Below are 20,610 nucleotides of genomic sequence, written 5' to 3' on the forward strand. Positions count from 1 at the left end.
CGGATTCCTCGTCTATCTCCGTAGCCTATGGAAAAGCTGCGAGGGATTCACGCCGAGAATCTAGAATCTATTTTTATTTTATGAAAATAAGCGACGAGACGAACAGGACGTTCAGCTGATGGTAATTGATATACCCTGCCCATTACAATGCAGTGCCGCTCAGGAGTCTTGTAAAACCCCAAATATTCTGAGCGGCACTACAATTGCGCTCGTCTCCTTGAGACATAAGATGTTAAGTCTCATTTCACTAACTACGGCGCCTAAAAATAACATAAGAAATAACCGAAATAACAAAAAAAAAACTATTCCAAAACAGTATAATATGCACTAATAAGTAAAAAAAACATTACGTATTCTTCAACAACTTAACAATCAACTAATTTTCCTCCAACTCCTAAATAAAATGAAATGAAAAATATTCGACTATCTATAAGTCAATTAAATTATACGACGATATATTGTAGTTACAATTATTGTTATTTTTGGAATCGGTGTTCTCCCGCCGCGGCTCCGCTCGCCTAACACCTCATCAGGTCTCGCGTGCGACACAAGCACATCTCACCTATAATGTATGTATGTATGTAGTTACAAATCTTCCTTGGCCAATACCGAATGCCAATGCTATTGTCAGATCTGGACCAAATTGAAATGGTACGACACGGGAAGCACCAGCTCTCAAATAAAAAAAAATCGGTTCACCAGTCGAAGGTTCTGAGGTAACAAACATAAAAAAATCCTGATGGATTGAGTACCTCCTCCTTTTTTGAAGTTAGCTAAAAAAGTATTTACGTCAAAAATTTTAATCATAATTATGCTAGGAAGAAAGATACTATGAGATAGCAGAAAGTGCCAGAAACAAGATTTTTTGACGTTTTCGTGCAATTTAAAAAAATTACACATTGTGTTTACATGTTGTTAGAAAAAGAAACATTCTACTCGAGTTGTTCTTTAATAATATAAGCCTAATCCTGCCGTGAAGCAGTAATGTGTAAGCATTACTGTGTTTCGGTCTGAAAGCCGCCGTAGTTAGTGATATTACTGGCCAAATGAGACTTAACATCTTATGTCTGTACTTGACGAGCGCAATTGCGGTGCCGCTCAGAATATTTGAGTTTTTCAAGAATCCTGAGCGGCATTGCATTGTAATGGGCAGGGCGTATCAATTACCATCAGTTGAACGTCCTACTCGTCTCGTCCTTTATTGTCATAAAAAAAGCCTCTATAATATGTCAAGTTCTTTACTTAAAGTTAACACAAATCTGTAATGTGGTTAAAACAATGCAGACACAATATGCGAGGATTACTTGTAGAACACGTAATTTCCGATGCCTCTCACACCCATTTCCTCAGCTCAAAAGCCCGCTGTCGGCCATGATGTATTATATCGGTAATTTGTTTTGTTTTTAACCTGATTTATAACTTGTATGACGCACCAGGGTCACATGATGTAATTTAACAACATTTTTAATATTAATCTTAGAGTAATGAGAGAAACTTGCCTTTTTCTTCTTAAATTATTTTATTATGTCTAGATAGAAAGTGAGAGCTGTGATAACGTCGAAAAGAAATTTCCAGTCCTAAGTAATCTTTTAAAATACGCGACATAGTTGCAGGTGCTATGTTCATCTCCCGAGATAAAATCTTTTGCTTTCGGACATGATTTCTTCGAATTCTTTCCCTTGCTGCTTTGACCACCTTTACATACCAAGACTACGTGGACATGCCAGATCTTTTTCTGCCACAAACAGAGGAGGTCTCATTGTATCTATTAATAGCCCGGTACACAAACATTTTACTAAAACCAATCGTAAGGAGAGTTTTAAAAATTGCATTTGGCTCCATACCTACTTTATGTAATGCAATCACAGCGATTCGGTTCTCTTTATCACCCCACTCCATTTTAATATCGCAAAGAATTGTACAATGTATTGACGCCAAAATGAGAAATCTCAATGAACAATCATATTAAAATGACAGATTCCAAATTCCAATGTAATATTTTGTTTATTTTTTATTGTAACAGTATTTATAGCCAGACTAAGTATTTACCATTTTTGAAGCAAAGAAAGGAATATCAAAAACCCAAAATTGTCAAGGTTTACGTACATGCACATATTTTATGGCAGGAATATCCCTTTGTAACAAACCATGCTCCGAATTTTCGAATCATTGCCTGACAAACACAGTCTCTACTGTGATTGACAGTAAAAGACCAAAGGGTTAACGAGCCTTTCACAGTCGATTAAAATACTGCTACGGCGCGACTGTCAATCACGTAACCAACTGTTCCAATGTTACGTAAAGCCTGCAATAACACTCTTAATTGCCTTAATAAATAAAATTTTTCTTCTCATGTAGTTCAATTGTAAAATAGGATATGATTATTATAACTGCTGCATTATTGATCAAATAATAATAAAATTTAACCACCTTTCAAAGAATATTAGAGAGATGCCTGAAACAATAATGCATAAAAAATAAAAATTATGGCTAATAGATAAATGCTTTTATAGTTTAAAAGAAATCTTTAGCCAAAATTATTTTTGGCTAAAAGTTTCTTAGTATTATTATTAATACTATTATTAGTATTTAAATGTTAGTTTGAGAGGCACCTACAAACTAGTGTTTATTTTATATTATACTAGTTGAACCGACAGACGTTGTTCTGCATATAGTAAGTAAAATAATGTTTTTTTTTATGAATTTGTGAATAATATATCATATCATCAAGAATTACTTCGTAAAATATCACCCTGCTGTCGTAATGAAATTGTTCCACAGCAGAACTGTCAAACCATGCTTCAATAAATTCTCTCATAGAAATTATGTATGGACACATCAAAGGAAAAACAAATTTGTTCTTTTTATTTAATTCCAAGCATTTTCATGTTTATTCAAACCATTTAAACCTTCTCTGGACTTTCACGAATAATTCAAGACCAAAATTAGCCAAATCGGTCCAGCCGTTCTCGAGTTTCAGCGAGACTTACGAACAGCAATTAATTTTTATATATATAGATTATTGAATTAAAGCTATGTAATGTGTATTAATGACGTATAAATATAAAAATTCCAATATTGACAATCAAATATTTGTATGCCGATATATTGGCGAATTGTGCTGTACACCAAATAATTGTTAACAACTATGTTACCACGATTCACACAAATAAATCATTTCATTTCATTTCAAAAATCTTGAAGGCTTCACATTATTAACATTAAAATGATTCTCAATCACTTTCTCTGTTGTTTTAGCACCCAAAGGGTAAAAACGGAGCGTCCGTGTCCGTTCATCTGTCTATCCTTCTGTATATTATAAAAAGTGATACACAGTTGAAATTTTCACAGATGATGTATTTCTGTTGCGGCTTTCACAAAAAATATTAAAACACAGAACAAATACTGTAACTACAAAGCTGTGGAATGAGCTTCCTTGTGCGGTGTTTCCGGGACGATACGACATGGGTTACCTTCAAAGAAAGCGCGTACACCTTCCTTAAAAGCCGGCAACGCTCCTGTGATTCCTCCGGTGTTGCAAGAGATTGTGGGCGGCGGTGATCAATTAACACCAGGCAACCCGTACGCTCGTTTTGCCTCCTATTCCACAAAAAAAAAATTTGAGGGAACTCTCATATAACAAACATGATTTTTGCCGTTTTTATAGATAATACGGAACCTTTCCGGTTTAATACAAGCTTACTACTGACCCGTGACTTCATCCGCGTTGCCACGTACAACGAAAATTCGTATCACAATTCCTAGGGACCTCATTAAAATTATGCCACGTTGTGTGTGAAAAGTGAAAAATATAACGAGAATGTGGCCGCAAAATAAGAAGTTAAAACTATTAAGTACATACTCTTTTGTATATATATGTGGACCAGCAGTTAATTTTTTCTAAAAACCCATTTGCAATAAAACCGGACACCCGAAACATTTTCGTCCAACTATGGAAATTTTAGACGAAAGAGGTTTTATATGCATTCAATTAAATACAAACAATTATCTTCACTCTACGTATTAAAAAGTATTATTGTTTGTAACTTTTAGTAAATAAAGGAGAAACTCAATTGAAGTTACCATATTTGTATTGTCGAAATGAGTAATTTCCTAAAAATCAAAATAAAACAAATTAGGATCGTCTTAATAAGTAATCAAAAGTGGTATTTTGCCGAAGTTATTATAAGTTAGTGACTATTAGGTACTATCTGTACTGCTCTTAGTTATGTTTACCTGGTACCAATAAGTTCTTATTTTTAAGAAAATAAGGGACGAGACGAGCAAGGATTTCAGCTGATGGTGATTGATACGCCCTGCTCATTGTAATCCAGTGCCGCTCAGGATTCCTGAAAAACCCAAAAATCCTGAGCGGCACTACAATCGCGCTCTTCACCTTGAGACATAAGAAGTTAAGTCTCATTTGTCCAGTAATTTCTAGTTAAATAACGCTACGGCTACCCTTCAGACCGAAACACAGTAATACTTACACATTACTGCTTCACGGCAGAAATAGCCCCATAGTACCCATAATCTAGCCGGAATCCTATGCAAAGAAGCCCACTGGTACAGTAGTATTGTTTGTAATTATGCGCCGATTAAAGACGTATTACTTTATTTATCTCCCTCTCTCATGTGTAGACAGAGACAGACAGCGACTATAGTCCGACAACTTAGTGCGCGACCGTCCCACGGGGTGACAGGCTGAGGCGGGGACGGGGTAACTTAGAAGTCAGTGGGAAGCGGGTGGGGTTGCGGGGAAGGGCAAAGCGTGAGACGGACTATAACAGCCAGAGGAACATAGTACCAATAATGTTGGAGAAAATATTGTCGCTCCACGACGGTTACTAAGACAAAAGCCAATTTTCTTTTATATCAAGAGTCATCATAAAGATAATTATAATTCGTGTACGCTCAGTTAACGCCAAATGTTAGTTCTTCGGAGTTAATTAAGTTAGTTGTAAGAACTTTTGAATTTGGGCCTCTCATTAAAACTTTGCCAAATTAATATGAGTCACGTACGCGGAGTGAAATTGGGATAATGTGTTTGCGTTTGAGTGGGATTTGATCTAAATAATAACAAATAAATGGAATTGATTCTTCAAATAATAACAGAATTTGTTTGAAACAATTACAATTAGTTTAACTTTAGCACAATGCGTGTGATGGTTTTACTAAATTTTTATTAATTAAAACTATCTGACCCGACAAACGTATTGCCGTTTAAATCGATAAAAAAATGGATTTTATATTTTTTTTTTGGGGTTTAAAAAATTGATAACGAATCCTTAGCTTCAAGAAGGACATTGTGGAAGTTGATTCAGAGAAGAGATCGTATTTGGTCTGACCATCTCGTGGGACTGCGTCGTCTGGGACGCTTGCCATCTACCTTGCCTGTCACCATCAGCTGTTCAAGATTGTGACCCTCTTTACTAGCAATACGAAGGCATATAGTGGAAAGTCTAGTTTTGATATTAAGGACGAGATGACGACGACGAGCAGGACGTTCAGCTGATGGTAATTGATACGCCCTACCCATAACAATGCAGTACCGCTCAGGATTCTTGAAAAACCCAAAAATTTTGGGCGGCACTACAATTACGCTCGTCACCTTGAGACATAGGATCTTAAGTCTCATTTGCCCAGTAATTTCACTAGCAACAACAGTCCTGACCTGGCGCCCTACGACTTTTATTTGTTCCCAAGAACTAAAGATAAAATTCGAGATATTCGCTTTACGAGCCCTGGAGATGCGATGAAAGCGTACATTAATGCCATAGAAGAGATCCCTAAGAAAGAATGGGCCCACTGCTTTTCTCAGTGGTTCCATCGCATGTGACGACGTGTAGAGAGGAACGGAGATAACTTCGAAAAAAAATAAAAGTATTGGCAACTTTCTACATTAAGCCGCTTTTAATTCCACAGGATTCTTAAAAAACCCAAAAATTCAGAGCGGCACTACAACTGCGGTAGTCACCTTGAGACATAACATGTTAAGTCTCATTTTCCCAGTAATTTCAATAGCTACTGCGCCCTTCAGATATACTGCTTCACGGTAGAAATAGGCGCCGTTGTGGTACCCATAATCTAGCCGGCTTCCTGTGCAAAGGAGCTTCCCACTGGTAACTGGTTGTAGAATAAAATAATAGAAACGTTGTTGCGAAAGGCGGTCCATGGATTCTGTAGCATTTTTCTCCAGCACCACATTTCAAAGGCGTCTATTCGGTCGGTTGGTACCTACCAATATTTGGTAGGTCTCAGTTACGTTTAATAGAACTTTTTATTGAAGCGTATGAAAATACGTTATTAGCTTAACGCTAATAATGTATTTTCATACGCGAACCATTCGTTCAGAAAATATATGTGAAAATATATTTCTAACGCGTTCTACATATGTGTATTATGACGGACAACGGTACTAGTTAATTACAGTTCACATTTTCTGAAGAAAAACTTCTTTAGGCGCGACTTGGGGATAACTCAGATTTTTTTTTATTGAAGCAGGGTTTACTTTGCGGAAATCCATAATTATCCAAATGTTTTAAGTTTTCCTAAGTGTTAATTCCGCCAATATTTGTCTTTAAACAATTTGACACGTGTTTCGCCTCTACACGAGGCATCCTCAGGAGTCAGGACATGTTGACTCGCCATACTCTGGCACGAGACTGAGTGATTGAGTCTAAAGAAAACTTAAACTTTGGACAGTTTACATTTACAAAAAATGTGACAGGCAGTGACAGTCTCTATCTTTTTTTGAAAACTCTATAATTTATAGCGTCATGTTGTGTTGATTTGAATTAATAACTGAAAATTTTATTTTCCTCACAGGTGTGATTGTATCTCTATAGAATCTAGATGGTTATTAGGAGTACACATCGTACTCGATACTCGTAGTATAATATACCACTACACGGGTGTATTGAGGCTGTCGACTTATTATTATAACACTAGAAATAAGGGATTGCTTGTAACTAATTCTAGTAGGCTTCATAAGATACATAATAGCTTTAAGGGTAAATGTATACACTTCTATAATAAAGTCCCAGCCACTGTTCAGGCATTATCTATAAATAAATTTCAATGTTTTATAAAAAAATGGCCTGGGACTAGATTGTGATTATTTTATAGCGATAGAAATGACTGTACAATATTGAATATTTTTATTGAAAAGAGCGCAAAAAAAGAATGCTGGGAGAGTTTCTTGCGCCGCTTCTTCTCTCTCAGAGCGTCATTTGTTTCCGAAGCGGTAGTAGTATCTAGTAGTTATTAGAAATAACATCAAAAAGAATTCTAAAGGAATCAAATTTGAGAAAATAAATGCCTTTTATGCCTTCGTCTCGTTCCTACAAAATACTCTCTCGTCAGGTTTTCCCTCTTGGTGAACTCCTATGCCTGTTAGAAAAGCAACACCATTTTGTTTCAGTAATTAATGTCGCAATATTTAAAAAACTTATTGCATAACACCATCACGGATATGTCATAAATCGGTTGCATTGCTTATGGATGCTAAACTCAAGTTTGTACTTTTTAAAATATACGTGGTGTCCTAGCTTGATAAAGTAACAATACTATCATAAAGATTGCCTTAAAAAGTAAATAAATAGCCAATATTATGTTTATTGATAACTAGTTGTGACAAATCAATTTATAGGTAAATATAGCAGAGTTGAAGTTTGTTCATTTGATAGCTATATCTCGGCTGTTTAGCAATAGCAATCATTTTGCTTAGATATAGCAACGTCGCTAGTAATTAAAGGGCGATAATAAAGGCTCCGGTGAACGAATGCCGCGACGTGGGAATGCCAATATTGCGGACGGTCGCAATCATTCCAGAATATTCGGCATAACTTCCCCCTCGCATGTCATATTTCTAAGATTGTAATGGTCTATTAGTGGATAATGCTATCCCTGAATATCTGGTCATTCTCTTCAGCTCTCGGGCTTTAAATAAACTAAATACAGGATACTCAATGTTGTAATACAGATGTTAACGAAAAGATTTCGTTTTTGAGATACTAAGAAACATTTGCCAGTGGTAGGCTCCTTTGCACCGGATGCCGGCTAGATTACGGATACCACAACAGCGCCTATTTCTGTATTTCAATCTGAAGGGTGCCGGAGCTAGTTAAATTACTGGGCAATTGAGCCTTAACATCTTTTGTCTCAAGGTGACGAGTGCAGTTGTAGTTTTGCTCAGAATTTTTGGGTTTTTCAATAATCTGAGCGGTTTGAATTGTTTTATTTCAGACCTATTGATTATCTAAAGCTGAAACATAAGCTGCCCATTATAATGCAGTGCCACGCAGGATTCTTGAAGAATCCAAAAAATCTGAGCGGCACTTGCACTCGTCTCCTTGAGACATAAGATGTTAAGTCTCATTTGCGAAGTAAATCACAACGGCACCCTTCAGACCGAAACACAGTAATAATAATAATAATAATACTTTATTTCAGACTCTTGATCCATAGTACAGACACATTATAAAATATATAATTAAAATAAAGTCAACAATATAAATTACAAATAGAAACTATGTTGCAATATCAACCCAGTGTCAATACATAATGCTTACACATTACTGCTTCACGGCAGAAATATGCGCCGTTGTGGTACTCATAATCTAGCCGGCATCCTGTGTAAAGGACCACCCTTAGGTAAAATTGTAATACAATTTACCTTCGAACCAATACCTACCTCCTGTTTGCTCACGTTGCCATATGGCAACGGCAGTAGACCACTGTGTAGTACGCTGTTATGAAGTTAGCACACAAGACATTAATATTACTTCGAACAGGCTAGTAGAGAATTAAATCCTGCTGAGATGTTATGTATTGTACACTGTAGGTACTTCGTGAGATGTTCGACCACCCTTGGGATTACTGCTTAGACCCTTTGTTTGTGTATCAACTGATTTATAGCTTTGTAATACAAAGTCTATGTATATCAAGAACTGGGAATTCTCGCAGTATTAAAGTAACTTCTAGCGAAAAAAATACAATATATTTTTTATGGAATCATGCTCTCGTCTAATCTAAAGAGACTTGACGAGCTTAAAAATCGTTGAATAAACGTACATATGAATTCGTAAATCGAAAATACATTGGTACGGGACAGGCGAGGATCGAACTTGGGGTACTGTGGTGCAAATCAACGGTTTCACTTATTGAGCTACCGACGCTTTGTAAAATCGTTTATTTTTTGGTTTTTGGTATCCGCTCACGTACCCCACGTTATCTGGTAAAAATTGCTGTTAATTCACTTATACATGCGAATTTCGTTTCGTTTTTTTGTTGTATTTCTATTGAAACAGTGCTCATGTGAAACGGTTAGATGGAGCTGATGAACACATTTTTTTTTATTACTGACATTAATATTACTTGTGAAACAGATTTTTGTTACTGAAAAAATAATAAGATTTGATCTAGAAAATGATTTTAGGTACTCAATGTGCAGTAGTAATCGCGATAACAGTTATCTTCTTCTTTTAATGCCCCTTTCCCATTATATTTGGGGTCGGCCCTCCGTATCATGTGTCTCCAGGGGGGCTTCTTTCAGGTTCTTATTTACTATAGACATCCATGTGATTCGGGGTCTTTCTCGTCCTCGGGGTTTAGTTACTATACGAGTATCTAGCGCTTTTCTGCTCATGTGGTTGTATGGTCACCTCTTAACATGTCCGTACCACGGCAGATGGCTCTCCTGCAGTTTATCTGGGATAGATCTTACTTTGAAGGTGCCTCTTATGTGTGTGTTTCTGACCTGTTCCAGCCTAGTTACACCACCTTCCCATTTTTTGAGTGGCCAGCACTCGTTACAGCAACAGTTATAATAATTATAACTATTGTAAAGTTGTGCTATTTCTATGGTTCACGAATTTAAGGTTTGAGTATTATTATTTAACTCCGTAGTTTGCAAATAGCCCTTTAAGCGAATTACTAACGGCCGTTCCCAATATTCAGTCTATCTCTTACTTGAGATAAAAATCGTAACTAAGTAACGTAAGTCAACAAAATACTTATCGACGGTAACTCACCTTATCCGTACAGGCTGTCTGTCAATGGGACGACGTATAGCTTACCAGCGATATAAAGTTTGTATGGAAATTGCAATTCACGCGTCCCAGTATAAGGCGGTAAGAATGACTTATCGGGTATATTGGGACAGCTTCAGATTATTGACAGCTAATTACTGACAGTAGAAGGTAGTAATTTATCTCTATCTGTAGATAGCATATTGAGAACGGCCGTTAGATATTTCATACGTCTAAATAGAGCCTCTTGCTACTAGACAACAGATAAAAACAGGCCAGGGATCGATGGATGTTATTTTGCCATTCCTTGAAATAATAGTAAAACCATTCACGTGAGTGGTTTTATTTTATACTAGCTGACCCGGCAAACGTTGTTTTGCCATATAAATTATTTTTAGAGTTAGACCGTTTCTTGGACATTTCAACTTTACTTTATTTTCTTAAATAAATATGCCTAAGTTACTCCTTATTACATCAGCTACCTGCCAATAAAAGTCCCGTCAAAATCGGTCAGACAAAAATTGTAAAAAATGTTACTTTGGTGTATGTACCGTATACATATTCATATACATGTAGTAAAAAACGGTTATTTCAATATTAACAACAGACACTCCAATTTTATTTTTATGTATTAATAGATAGTAAATATATAAATATATTTCCCGCCCATTCAAGCGGCAATTCGAAAACTTGTAGTTTTTTTTAATTTAATTTTATACACGTTTTTGATCCTTCTTTTACAACTGCTGGATAAAATATTATTATTTCATAATCATCATCATCAGCCTATATCATATATATCTTTGGGAGAGGCCTTCTGGTCAAGATCGCCGGAATACTATTATTTAATTGTCCCAAATTCCTCAGAACAATATTGTAAGTCATTCCTTTATCAACAAGACTCCAAGACACGTAGGTTGTTTAATAGAAACTCAGCAATTGTAGCAAGAAGCTCATCAAGATACGAAATCAAATTGATCGCTTAGAGTACTAGACGAAGATTCAACGAAGCCACATAATAGGGATTTAGATCAACAACAAGTTATCAATTAAGGCTAGCATTCGGTTGAAATGTACCCCTTACATTTGTTGAGCGTTAAGTTTAATTAGTGCAAAGACGATTGATAGCGTGGATTTGTTCACCGTTTTGTTCAACGAGCATCGGACGTCGCTAGATAAAATAAATTAGAGTGACCTTTGGTCTAAGGTTTAACATTTTTGTGGTTCTATTTGTAAGAAATGAGCTTGTCGTACAAAATCAAATGTATAAGTACTTATATTGTAATTTATTTTATTTATTGTATTAGTACACGACAGGTGATGTCATTCTCAAATAAAAATATTATATAGATATATTATTTTAAATAAAAAGATTTAAGACATGCAATTGTAACAAATTTTTTAATGTTATTAGTTTGCCCTCTTTACTATGTATCCCACCTTACACCTTAGGGAGATGGGAATGGCTGAAATCCAGCGCTGCATGAAAATATTATTTCAAGCAGCATAAGCTGAGCCTACTCCCTTTTGTCTTAATGTATGTTTGTAATAAGCTGATATTGTATACTTAAATTAAGTTCAAGGCAATAAATTTTATTATTATTACTATTATTATTACTCAGGATATAGTTACTACTTCTCTTTATTTTGTAGCATAGCGATACTTCTTTCCTGTCTTGATCTAGATCCAATACATTTTGCAATTCAGGCAACTAGCTCCCGAAATAGCTACTCTCTGGTAAGCTGTTCGAATTCGTGTCCTTCAAATTTAATTTATTATTGAATATTCCTTCACAAATTTCACACATTTGAATTCTCTGTAACCATATTCTAAAGAGGTTTTTACGGTCTTTCTGAGGAACGTCTGGTATGGCATCCCAGACGTTCACAGTTCAGTTCAGCATTCACTGCCTCTTCAGAGGTTGCAAATGTAATAATACCTCTTAACAAATTTTTTATTTTTGGAAAAAAACAATCACAAAATGCAAGATCCATATTTTTGGACTGGAGAAAATAATTTGTTACCTTAACAGAATATGAGAAAGCGTTGTCGTGATGAAGAAGAGTTTGCAGCAAGGATGTTCTTCGCCAAGTATTTTTTCGAAATCTTTGAGCAAGCAAGTAATTATATACCAATCTGGAGTAATATTTATTTTGTTTTCAGTAAAAAAATAAGTAAGAATTTAAAATGTAATAATTACAACACAAAATTATTTTGTTTCGACTTGTTTGAAATTTAATTTTTTATCAGTTTTCGTTTGGTATCAATATAGTTTCGATCATAGCAGCTGCAGGGCGACTTTCACTAAAATCTTCACACAGATGAATCATAGAAAGGAAATCATTTCGAATTGAACCATTTTTTTATTTATTACTCAAAAAAATAATATAAATTATTGGATTTCGAAAAGGTAAAACTTACTAAACGAAAAGGACCATTACTTTTAACATTTTAAAACTACCCAGTAAAAAAAGTCCAATAAAATAGCACATGGGCAAAGATAGAGAGATATGGAAACATGTTTTATTTCTACACTTGTTTTATATAAAAAAATGGCTCTATGGTAAATCCTACTACTCCACAGCTGAATTACTAAGTGATCGGACAGCCTGGGATTAGATTATGATTATTTTATAGCAATAACGGTGACAGTAGAATATTATATATTTTATTAAAAATAGCGCAAAAAAATTATGAGAAAATAAATAAATGCCTTTTTATGCCTTTCATATACCCAAGCCTTGTTTGGACTTTCGTTTGTTGCTGGCTGACTCGTGCCTATAATTTTGGATAAGACAGGCAATAATGAGATAGGTCTATAGTTACCAACAGCACCTCTATACACAGGGAGAGTAACTGATTGCTTTAGTGCGTTAGGGAACACACCTTTTTCAAAGCATAAGTTAATTAGATGTATAATGATGGGTACGATGTCAGGTTTAGCTGTTTTCAAAAATAAGTTTGGTATATTATCCCATCCAGGAGCACTATTAGATATTAGATTCATCAGCGTGCTGGCAACCTCATCTGTATCTGTCGGGAGAAGAATAAATGAGTTAGGATAGTGTGTTAGAGTTTCAGAAGAGGGGGTAACATGTTTAGTTTTAGATTTGATTTGCAATGCAATTTCATTACCTATGTTAATAAATTTTTTATTGATATATATAGTCCGCCGATTTTATAACAGTTTCTTTTAAATTGTTTAACTCAATATTCTGACTTTTTTCGTTACTATGTGATTTGCTTGATAGTTTTCCATAGTAATTTAGGATTTTTAAGTGTTTTTGTTAAAAGTTCCTTTTCATATTTTCTTTTTATTGTTTTTATTAATTTGTTACAGTAATTTCTGTATATTATTAGTAATTATTCTGTATAATGTATTTTATTTTATTTACTTCATTGTCTGGATCTTTGCGTAAGTTTAGTTGTAATCGATTTCTATTTCATCGATACCTTTACATTGATACTTTAGAATTAATAATCAAACTAAAGCATTTAGTCCTCAGTTATATTGACTTTCTTCTAAGTATTAATGTGAGTGAACGAAACCATAGTGAGTAACTCCGAGCAATGCTAGTGAGTTGGGTTACTTGACTTTTGGAGCCCATTTTGATACACATCTGAACTTCACCTTCATTACGTTTTGTTCTTCTTACGTAGTCAAATTTAGTAAGAACCTGCTTGTGTTACTTCAAAAGTTCGTTCTGGGAAATAACTAGCAAGGAATAGCTTGTAAAGAGAATTTCCTGTTCGTACACCAGCTTTCTTGCAGCCGCTTCTACGGTATATAAGGTAATTATGTGGCCACTTCTTTATAAGTAATTCTGCAAGTGATTGCACTATTGCTGTATGGTGTTTGGTATAGTTGTATGAATCTTTATTTTTGTATTGTGTATTCTTATTATTGCGGAAATGAGCAGTAAAATTTGTAGATCTGTTGTGCCCTATGTGCTCGGAAGCATACCCTAGTGAAGACTATGGTTGTTGTAATGAGGTACCTAGTTGGGCATCGTTTAGAGAAATTATTCCCTTGCATAATCGAAGTTTTTCATGATCATCATCATTTCAGTCGGAAGAATCGAAGTTCTTAATTGTATCTAAATCACATCCTCCAAGACTGTGAAGTTTAAGAGGCGCAGTATCCTCGGGGTCACAAGTAGGATAGGTCCTCTGCCTGGATATAGAGGCAAATTCAATTGAAGTTTGGTTATAAAATAATGGAACTTAACTAAATTAACTTTAAACTGTATTTATTTAGGTTCATAACGAAGTAGGCACTGCCTAATTGCCTATATGATATGCACGCCCCTGATGGCCTGGCCTTACACTCCAGAAGAATGTGTTTAGGGTATTCATGATGAAACACTCAGATACCATGGTGTCATGCAATCAAAATGGCCCAATCAGTTGCAGTAGGTACTTACTTTTATAATTTAAAGGTTATCTAGAAAGTTAATCTTTGTTCTGGGTACTGCAAGACTTGTTGCATCACGAATTATTTTAAGTCAAAATTGCGAATATTATTTAGGTCATAATTATGAATTTTATTTAAGTATGAATGGTATTCAAATCTAACAATTTATTTCTTATTCAGTTGAGGTATTTAATTAGTATTCAACGTAATGATCAAGTAAATTTATAACTTATAATTGTGTATGAAAATGAAATTTCGTTTAACGAACTTTGAATGCCCAATCAAATATTTATTCTCAAAACATTTCTGCGTGGAGTTTGAATTAGACATTCATTCCTTGTATTCTTACGATTATATTGTTAGGGAAGTTTAATAGGATATGAAAATTTCTAGACAGGATAACAACAATTCGATGTTTACTTCCATTCGGTAGATATGTATAGTAAGTTATTTTTCCCTTTTTTAAGATGTTCAAGTCGTATTGACCAGGGAGATCGCGGAATTAACTTCATTCAAGAGTATACTTGTAGGTATGTAGAAGAAATATTCTTGACAAGTGCAAGGTGGATGAATTTGTGGCGTATAATGCGAGTCTGGATTTCCTTTGCACAGGATGTCGGCTAGATTATGGGTACCACAACGGCGCCTATTTCTGCCGTGAAGCAGTAATTTGTAAGCATTATTGTGTTTCGGTCTGAAGGGCGCCGTAGCTAAAATTACTGAGAAAATGAGACTTAACATGTTATGTCTCAAGGTGACGACCGCAGTTGTAGTGGCCTCTCAGAATTTTTGGGTTTTTTAAGAATCCTGAGCGGCACTTCATTTTAATGGGCAGCTCGTACCTAGGTAGCACTGAAAATGTTTAGAAAATGAAAAGCAGCTTAATATAGAAAGTTGCCAATACTTTTATTGTTTTTCGAAGTTATCTCCGTTCCTCTCTACACGTCGTCGCATGCGATGGAACCACTGAGAAAAGCAGTGAGCCCATTCTTTCTTAGGGATCTCTTCTATGGCATTTTTGTACGCTTTCATCGCATCTTCAGGGCTCGTAAAGCGAATACCTCGAATTTTATCTTTAGTTCTTGGGAATAAATAAAAGTCGCAGGGCGCCAGGTCAGGACACTATGGCGGATGAGTCATTATCTCGACACATGCCATAGTCAAATATTCAACAGTTCGTTTTGCAGAGTGCGCTGAAGCATTGTCGTGGTGAAGGAGGATCCTGCTTCGAGGGCGCTGCTGTCGATTTTTTTCCAAGACAACAGGCAAACAGCGATTGACATACCAGTCTGCAGTAACTGTCCTTCCACCTTCTAGCACAACTGTCGCGAAATGACCTTTCCGACCAAAGAATGAGGCAATCATCTTTTTTCCTTGACTTCTTCCTTTCTTTACCTTAGTTGGCCGATTCTCGAAAGGAAACACTCACTGAGCTGATTGTCTTTTTGAGCCGATTGTTTCGGGTTCGTAGCAATATATCCAGCTTTCATAACCTTTGAAGATATCAAATCCAGCATTTGAGTCACCGCCGTTGAACTTATCTAACATTTGACTGGTAGTCCATGCGAAGGTGTTTATGGTAGTCGTTTAAAATATGGGGAATCCATCTGGTACAAAGCTTCCTGACGCCTAAATGTTCGTGTTATATTATTGAACTTGACTCATATCCATGCCTAGGCTTGCCTGTATCTGCTGATAGGTCACTCTCTTATCTTCCTCTATCATGCGTCGCACAGCACTGATGTTATCTTCAGTAGTCGCTATTAAAGGACGTCCCTCACGCGGATCATTATTGAGATTGCTACGTCCACGCTTAAACTCATTAAGCCAAATGTAAAAAGTGGCACGAGATGGGGCTTCATTAAGAAATTCTAATCGCAGCCTATCATAAGCTTTGTTGATGAGTAAGCTCACAACGAAAGTCATAATAAATCATTGACCGACCATTTTCTCGCGTTAGTTTCATTTTCACGTGTAACAAGAGTTTTAGATTTGTCGCCAATTCATAAAAACAAATGACAAATGAATGCAATATACTACATAAGGTTCCCAAAGAGTTCTTATATTGAAATTCAAAGAAAGTTTTCATTAGTAATGTTTCTAAATGGCCAGTTCTTAACATTTTCAGTGTTACCCTCGTATCAATTATGATCAGCTGAATGTCCTGCTCGTCTCGTCACATATTGTCATTAAAAAAGTGAACTCAATATAAACTAAAAAATAAGTCCACCACTCATTCTCTTATAGAGTATCTGATCTCGTATCTGAGAGTCGCTCTTTACTATTGTGCGGAAATCTTTGAGTGCGATTCCGGTTCACGCTTGATCTATGTTTTAAGATTACATGTGATGTAGATCTGAGATGACGTGGATGCATTGTGTCCTGCGGTGACTGCAAGACCGCCGCAAAATTGATGCGTTAGAGATGTGGTGTTGGAGGCAACTCCTGAAGATCCCTTAGACGGCTTTCCGAACCAACAATTCCAATTTAAAAGAACTGAAGATAAATGAAAGGCTATCGTTGACTGTGCAACTACGAATTCTGAAGTTCTTTGGTCACATCCCCAGAAATGAAGGATCTATTGAGCCTAAGCCACTGATCGTATCGACATGAAACTACCACCATTCGGTGCAAAATTTATCCTTGATGGTTTATGCTTCTTATTTATCGAATTCCAACGTTCCTTCCTTTTAAAATTCACCCAGCGAAGCGGGTGGGAACGGCTAGTAAATATATATAACACATTGTCCTGTTGTTCGCCCGTGGAGGAGTGCAAATAACGACGTTGTTTGACTAAAATATATTAATATGTATTTTACTTTATTGTACACTATTTTATTTATTTGTACTACCACAGAGTAGCGATGGATACTTACGTATTAAGTACTACTAAATATTGTAATGTGGGATTTTATGCATTAAATAAAGATTTTATTATCATATTATCAAAACCATTTAGAAACGGCGGCGGCGCAATAGAGTGACTCTCACAACGGAGACCCCTGTCCGAACCTAGGTACGTTTATTTGACATTTAAAAAGGTCGGAAATGCTCTTGAGATTCTCTGGTGATCAAAGAGAGTTTGGGCTGCGATGATCACTTACCAGTTACCACCATGTGACCGTATGCTCGTCTGTCCACCTCTTCTCTAAAAAAAACCATTTCTTCATTTCAGTCGATGAATAAAGATAGAGCAAGAATGTTTCTTGCGCGACGAGTAAACTAAAAAGAAAGACCTTTCGTATGCTGTTGTTCGCTGTAAGTAGACAAGGTCCAGACGCTAACATGAAAGATAATTAGGCGTCGGTTCTTATTGCCATTTGATATCTCTCACTTGGAAAATATATTGTATAATATGGAGAGGTTTTTCCTTAGTTACCAATAATATTACGTTAAATCCAAATGAAATTCACCCGGCCAATTACAGATGTAACAAATAACGGTAAGCTAAAAATAATTACTGCTCAACAGATGGCGCTATTATAAAAGGCATTTTAATTATTTTATCATCGTGTTCATAATACACCGTACACGTAACTATAGTACATTGTACATCCAGTGAGCATTAAAACAGTAATAATTTTACAGTTATCACTATCAAGTAATAAAAATTGTATGTTCATATAAATAAATCACATTTCTCATTACTAATTTAGTTGTGACTTGCATGGGTCAAATGAACATTCTCCGTTGATAAGAAATTACACAGTGGAAAATGTTTATATATCGCAGAATCATAGTTATCCTTCTAATTCTGTTGTGGTGTGATTTAAAACAAGGTAAATTAGTCATTTATATCTTTATATTATAAAAACAATAAAGACCGTAGTAACATATCGATTTTTATTAGAATAGTATAGAAACGCATTTAAAATACAATTTATATTTAATTGTATTTTAAATGCGTTAGTAGATTAGCTGTTTCAAGATTCTAATTCTTAAGTAAGTAATAAGTATATACTATATATGTATTTATTTATTATGGTACCCACTTTATTAACATTGTCATGTTTATTGTTTTTTATTTATGGTTTTAACGCCTCGGGATCCAAAACTGACTTAGTATTTAATATGTATTGGTAGGTATTATGTTTAATTAATGCCTCATACAACGATAAACACTTGTTATATAAAATTCACCATATCACCTGGTGATGTTAATTAAGTGTAACTTGTAGATAAGGTCACGTTAATGTATATATATGCCTAAATAAAATAGAAGTGTGTGTATGTAACGTGACAATAACAAATTATACCTATATAATATGAACGTTTACGTGGGGCTTCTTAAACAATGATTTTATAGTATACTTTTAAATATCATGGTTTTGAAAACAATTTTTAATAAAAAATATGAACAATACTAAAGATTTCACGGTACAAACAGACAGATGTCTGTCATCATCATCATCATCAACCAGAAGATGTCCACTGCTGGACAAAGACGACCCCCAAAGATCTCCACTACAATCAGTCCTGGGCTGCCCTTATCTAACGTATTACGGCGATCTTGAACAGATCGTCGGTCCATCTTGTGGGGGGGCTACCGACACTGCGACTCCAGAACGTGGTAGCCATTTGAGGACTTTTTTGCCCCATCTGTCCGTCAAACTATGTGCCCTGCCCACTGCTACTTCAGTTTGGCAACCATTTGGGCTATGTCGGTGACTTTTGTTCTCTTACGGATCGCCTCATTTCTGATTGGATTTCGTAGAGAAACTCCGAGAATAGCCCTCTCCATTGCCCTCTGAGCGAACACTGGCAACACACACTGGCTGAAAACCTTCGTCTTCGTATACTGTGGTATTTGGGACGGGAATATACGAAATTATGCGTATATTATCGGAAATCTACGCGGATGTAGACGCGGGAGGCTGCTAGTTTAAGCAAGCAGCGTCGTCTTGTCGATCACTCATAATTCATTTGCGTTTTGTCCGGGGCACAATATTTATAGCAGCAGTTATGACAACAGCAGTAAACTTTGATTTAACAGATAGATTTCCTCGGACTAACGCGACTAACTTACACAGTTAGTCGCCACATATCATGATTCTAGGCCACAAAGAGGATGTAAGTACTACGTAATAAGAGGCGGAAAAGGCCCAAGTAAAAATTGAAATTTATGAAACGTGCAGTGATTTGACATAAGCGCGCGTTCCTGAGACAATCTCACTAGCCCAGAGCTGATTTTTATTTAAATTTGTTTCAGATGGTGATGCAAAGATGCTAAGTCGACGGTGTAAATTGGATTGTACACTGTATTGCCACACTAAAGGGTACAGTAGTGGCACTTGTACAGATAATGGAAGGTGTAGATGTAATAATTTTGCAAGCGGCATATAGTATAGTTAATAATTAGTTTATTGAATATAAAAAATCTTATAATTATATTTAGAATACTACCTATGATTTCATTAAATTAAAACTATCATTACGGGGAAGTGTACCAAGAATACTGGCAGCATTTCCGCGTTGCATAGCTAGGCTGACCCGTTAGCCGAAATAGCTACTAGCGCTTGGGTTGCCAGTAGCCTTTTTGAGGCGAGAAGATAGTACTTTGTACATTCTCCGCTCCTCTAGGACCCACGGGCCAAGTGTTTCGACACCAAACGGCACAAAGATGTAAGACTCACTGTATAGTTAATTGTATGTAATAAAATCATTTCTTACAAATTTCAATCGGTTTTCATTACTTGAATGGCAAAACCACCTTACTGCAGGAAGATTAGGAATCTAGCCCCGGGAAAGAAACATCATCCGGAGAAACCAACCAATCAATTTTATTATCCCTTCTAAACATCAAGGGATTCACAATATGTGATCAATGATACCTTCGTTATATTCATTTTTATTTCTAAAATTGATTCCTGTGAATTCTTTTTGATATTACGTCTAACACTACCACCACTTCATAACCAAATGGCGGTCTGAGATAGAAGAAGCGACGCAAGAAACTCTCCCAGCATTCTTTTTGCGCTCTCTTTAATAAAATACACAATATTTTACTGTCATATACATTATTGGCTTTAAAATAATCATAATCTAGTCACAGGCTGTCCCATCACTTAGGATTTACTACAGTGCCATTTTTTAATAAAACATTTAAATTTATTTATAGATAATGCCTGAACAGTGGCTGGGACATTATTATAAAAGTGTACTTT

The 20,610-nt window shown here is 35.7% G+C and overlaps 1 protein-coding gene across 11 annotated transcripts in view; it reads left to right on the forward strand.

Annotated features, from left to right (window-relative positions):
* LOC126976963 (sortilin-related receptor-like) overlaps positions 1-20,125 on the forward strand; it is a 49,536-nt gene extending 29,411 nt beyond the window's left edge. For all 11 annotated transcript variants that reach the window (XM_050825578.1, XM_050825587.1, XM_050825585.1 and 8 more), the window contains one exon: positions 19,656-20,125. In XM_050825578.1, coding sequence (XP_050681535.1) covers positions 19,656-19,789 — 134 coding nt within the window. In that variant the 3' untranslated portion in view covers positions 19,790-20,125. The remainder of the gene's footprint in view (positions 1-19,655) is intronic.
* The last annotated feature ends 485 nt before the right edge of the window (positions 20,126-20,610 follow it).

Source organism: Leptidea sinapis, chromosome 43 (assembly GCF_905404315.1).
Source record: "Leptidea sinapis chromosome 43, ilLepSina1.1, whole genome shotgun sequence".
Taxonomy (NCBI): domain Eukaryota; kingdom Metazoa; phylum Arthropoda; class Insecta; order Lepidoptera; family Pieridae; genus Leptidea; species Leptidea sinapis.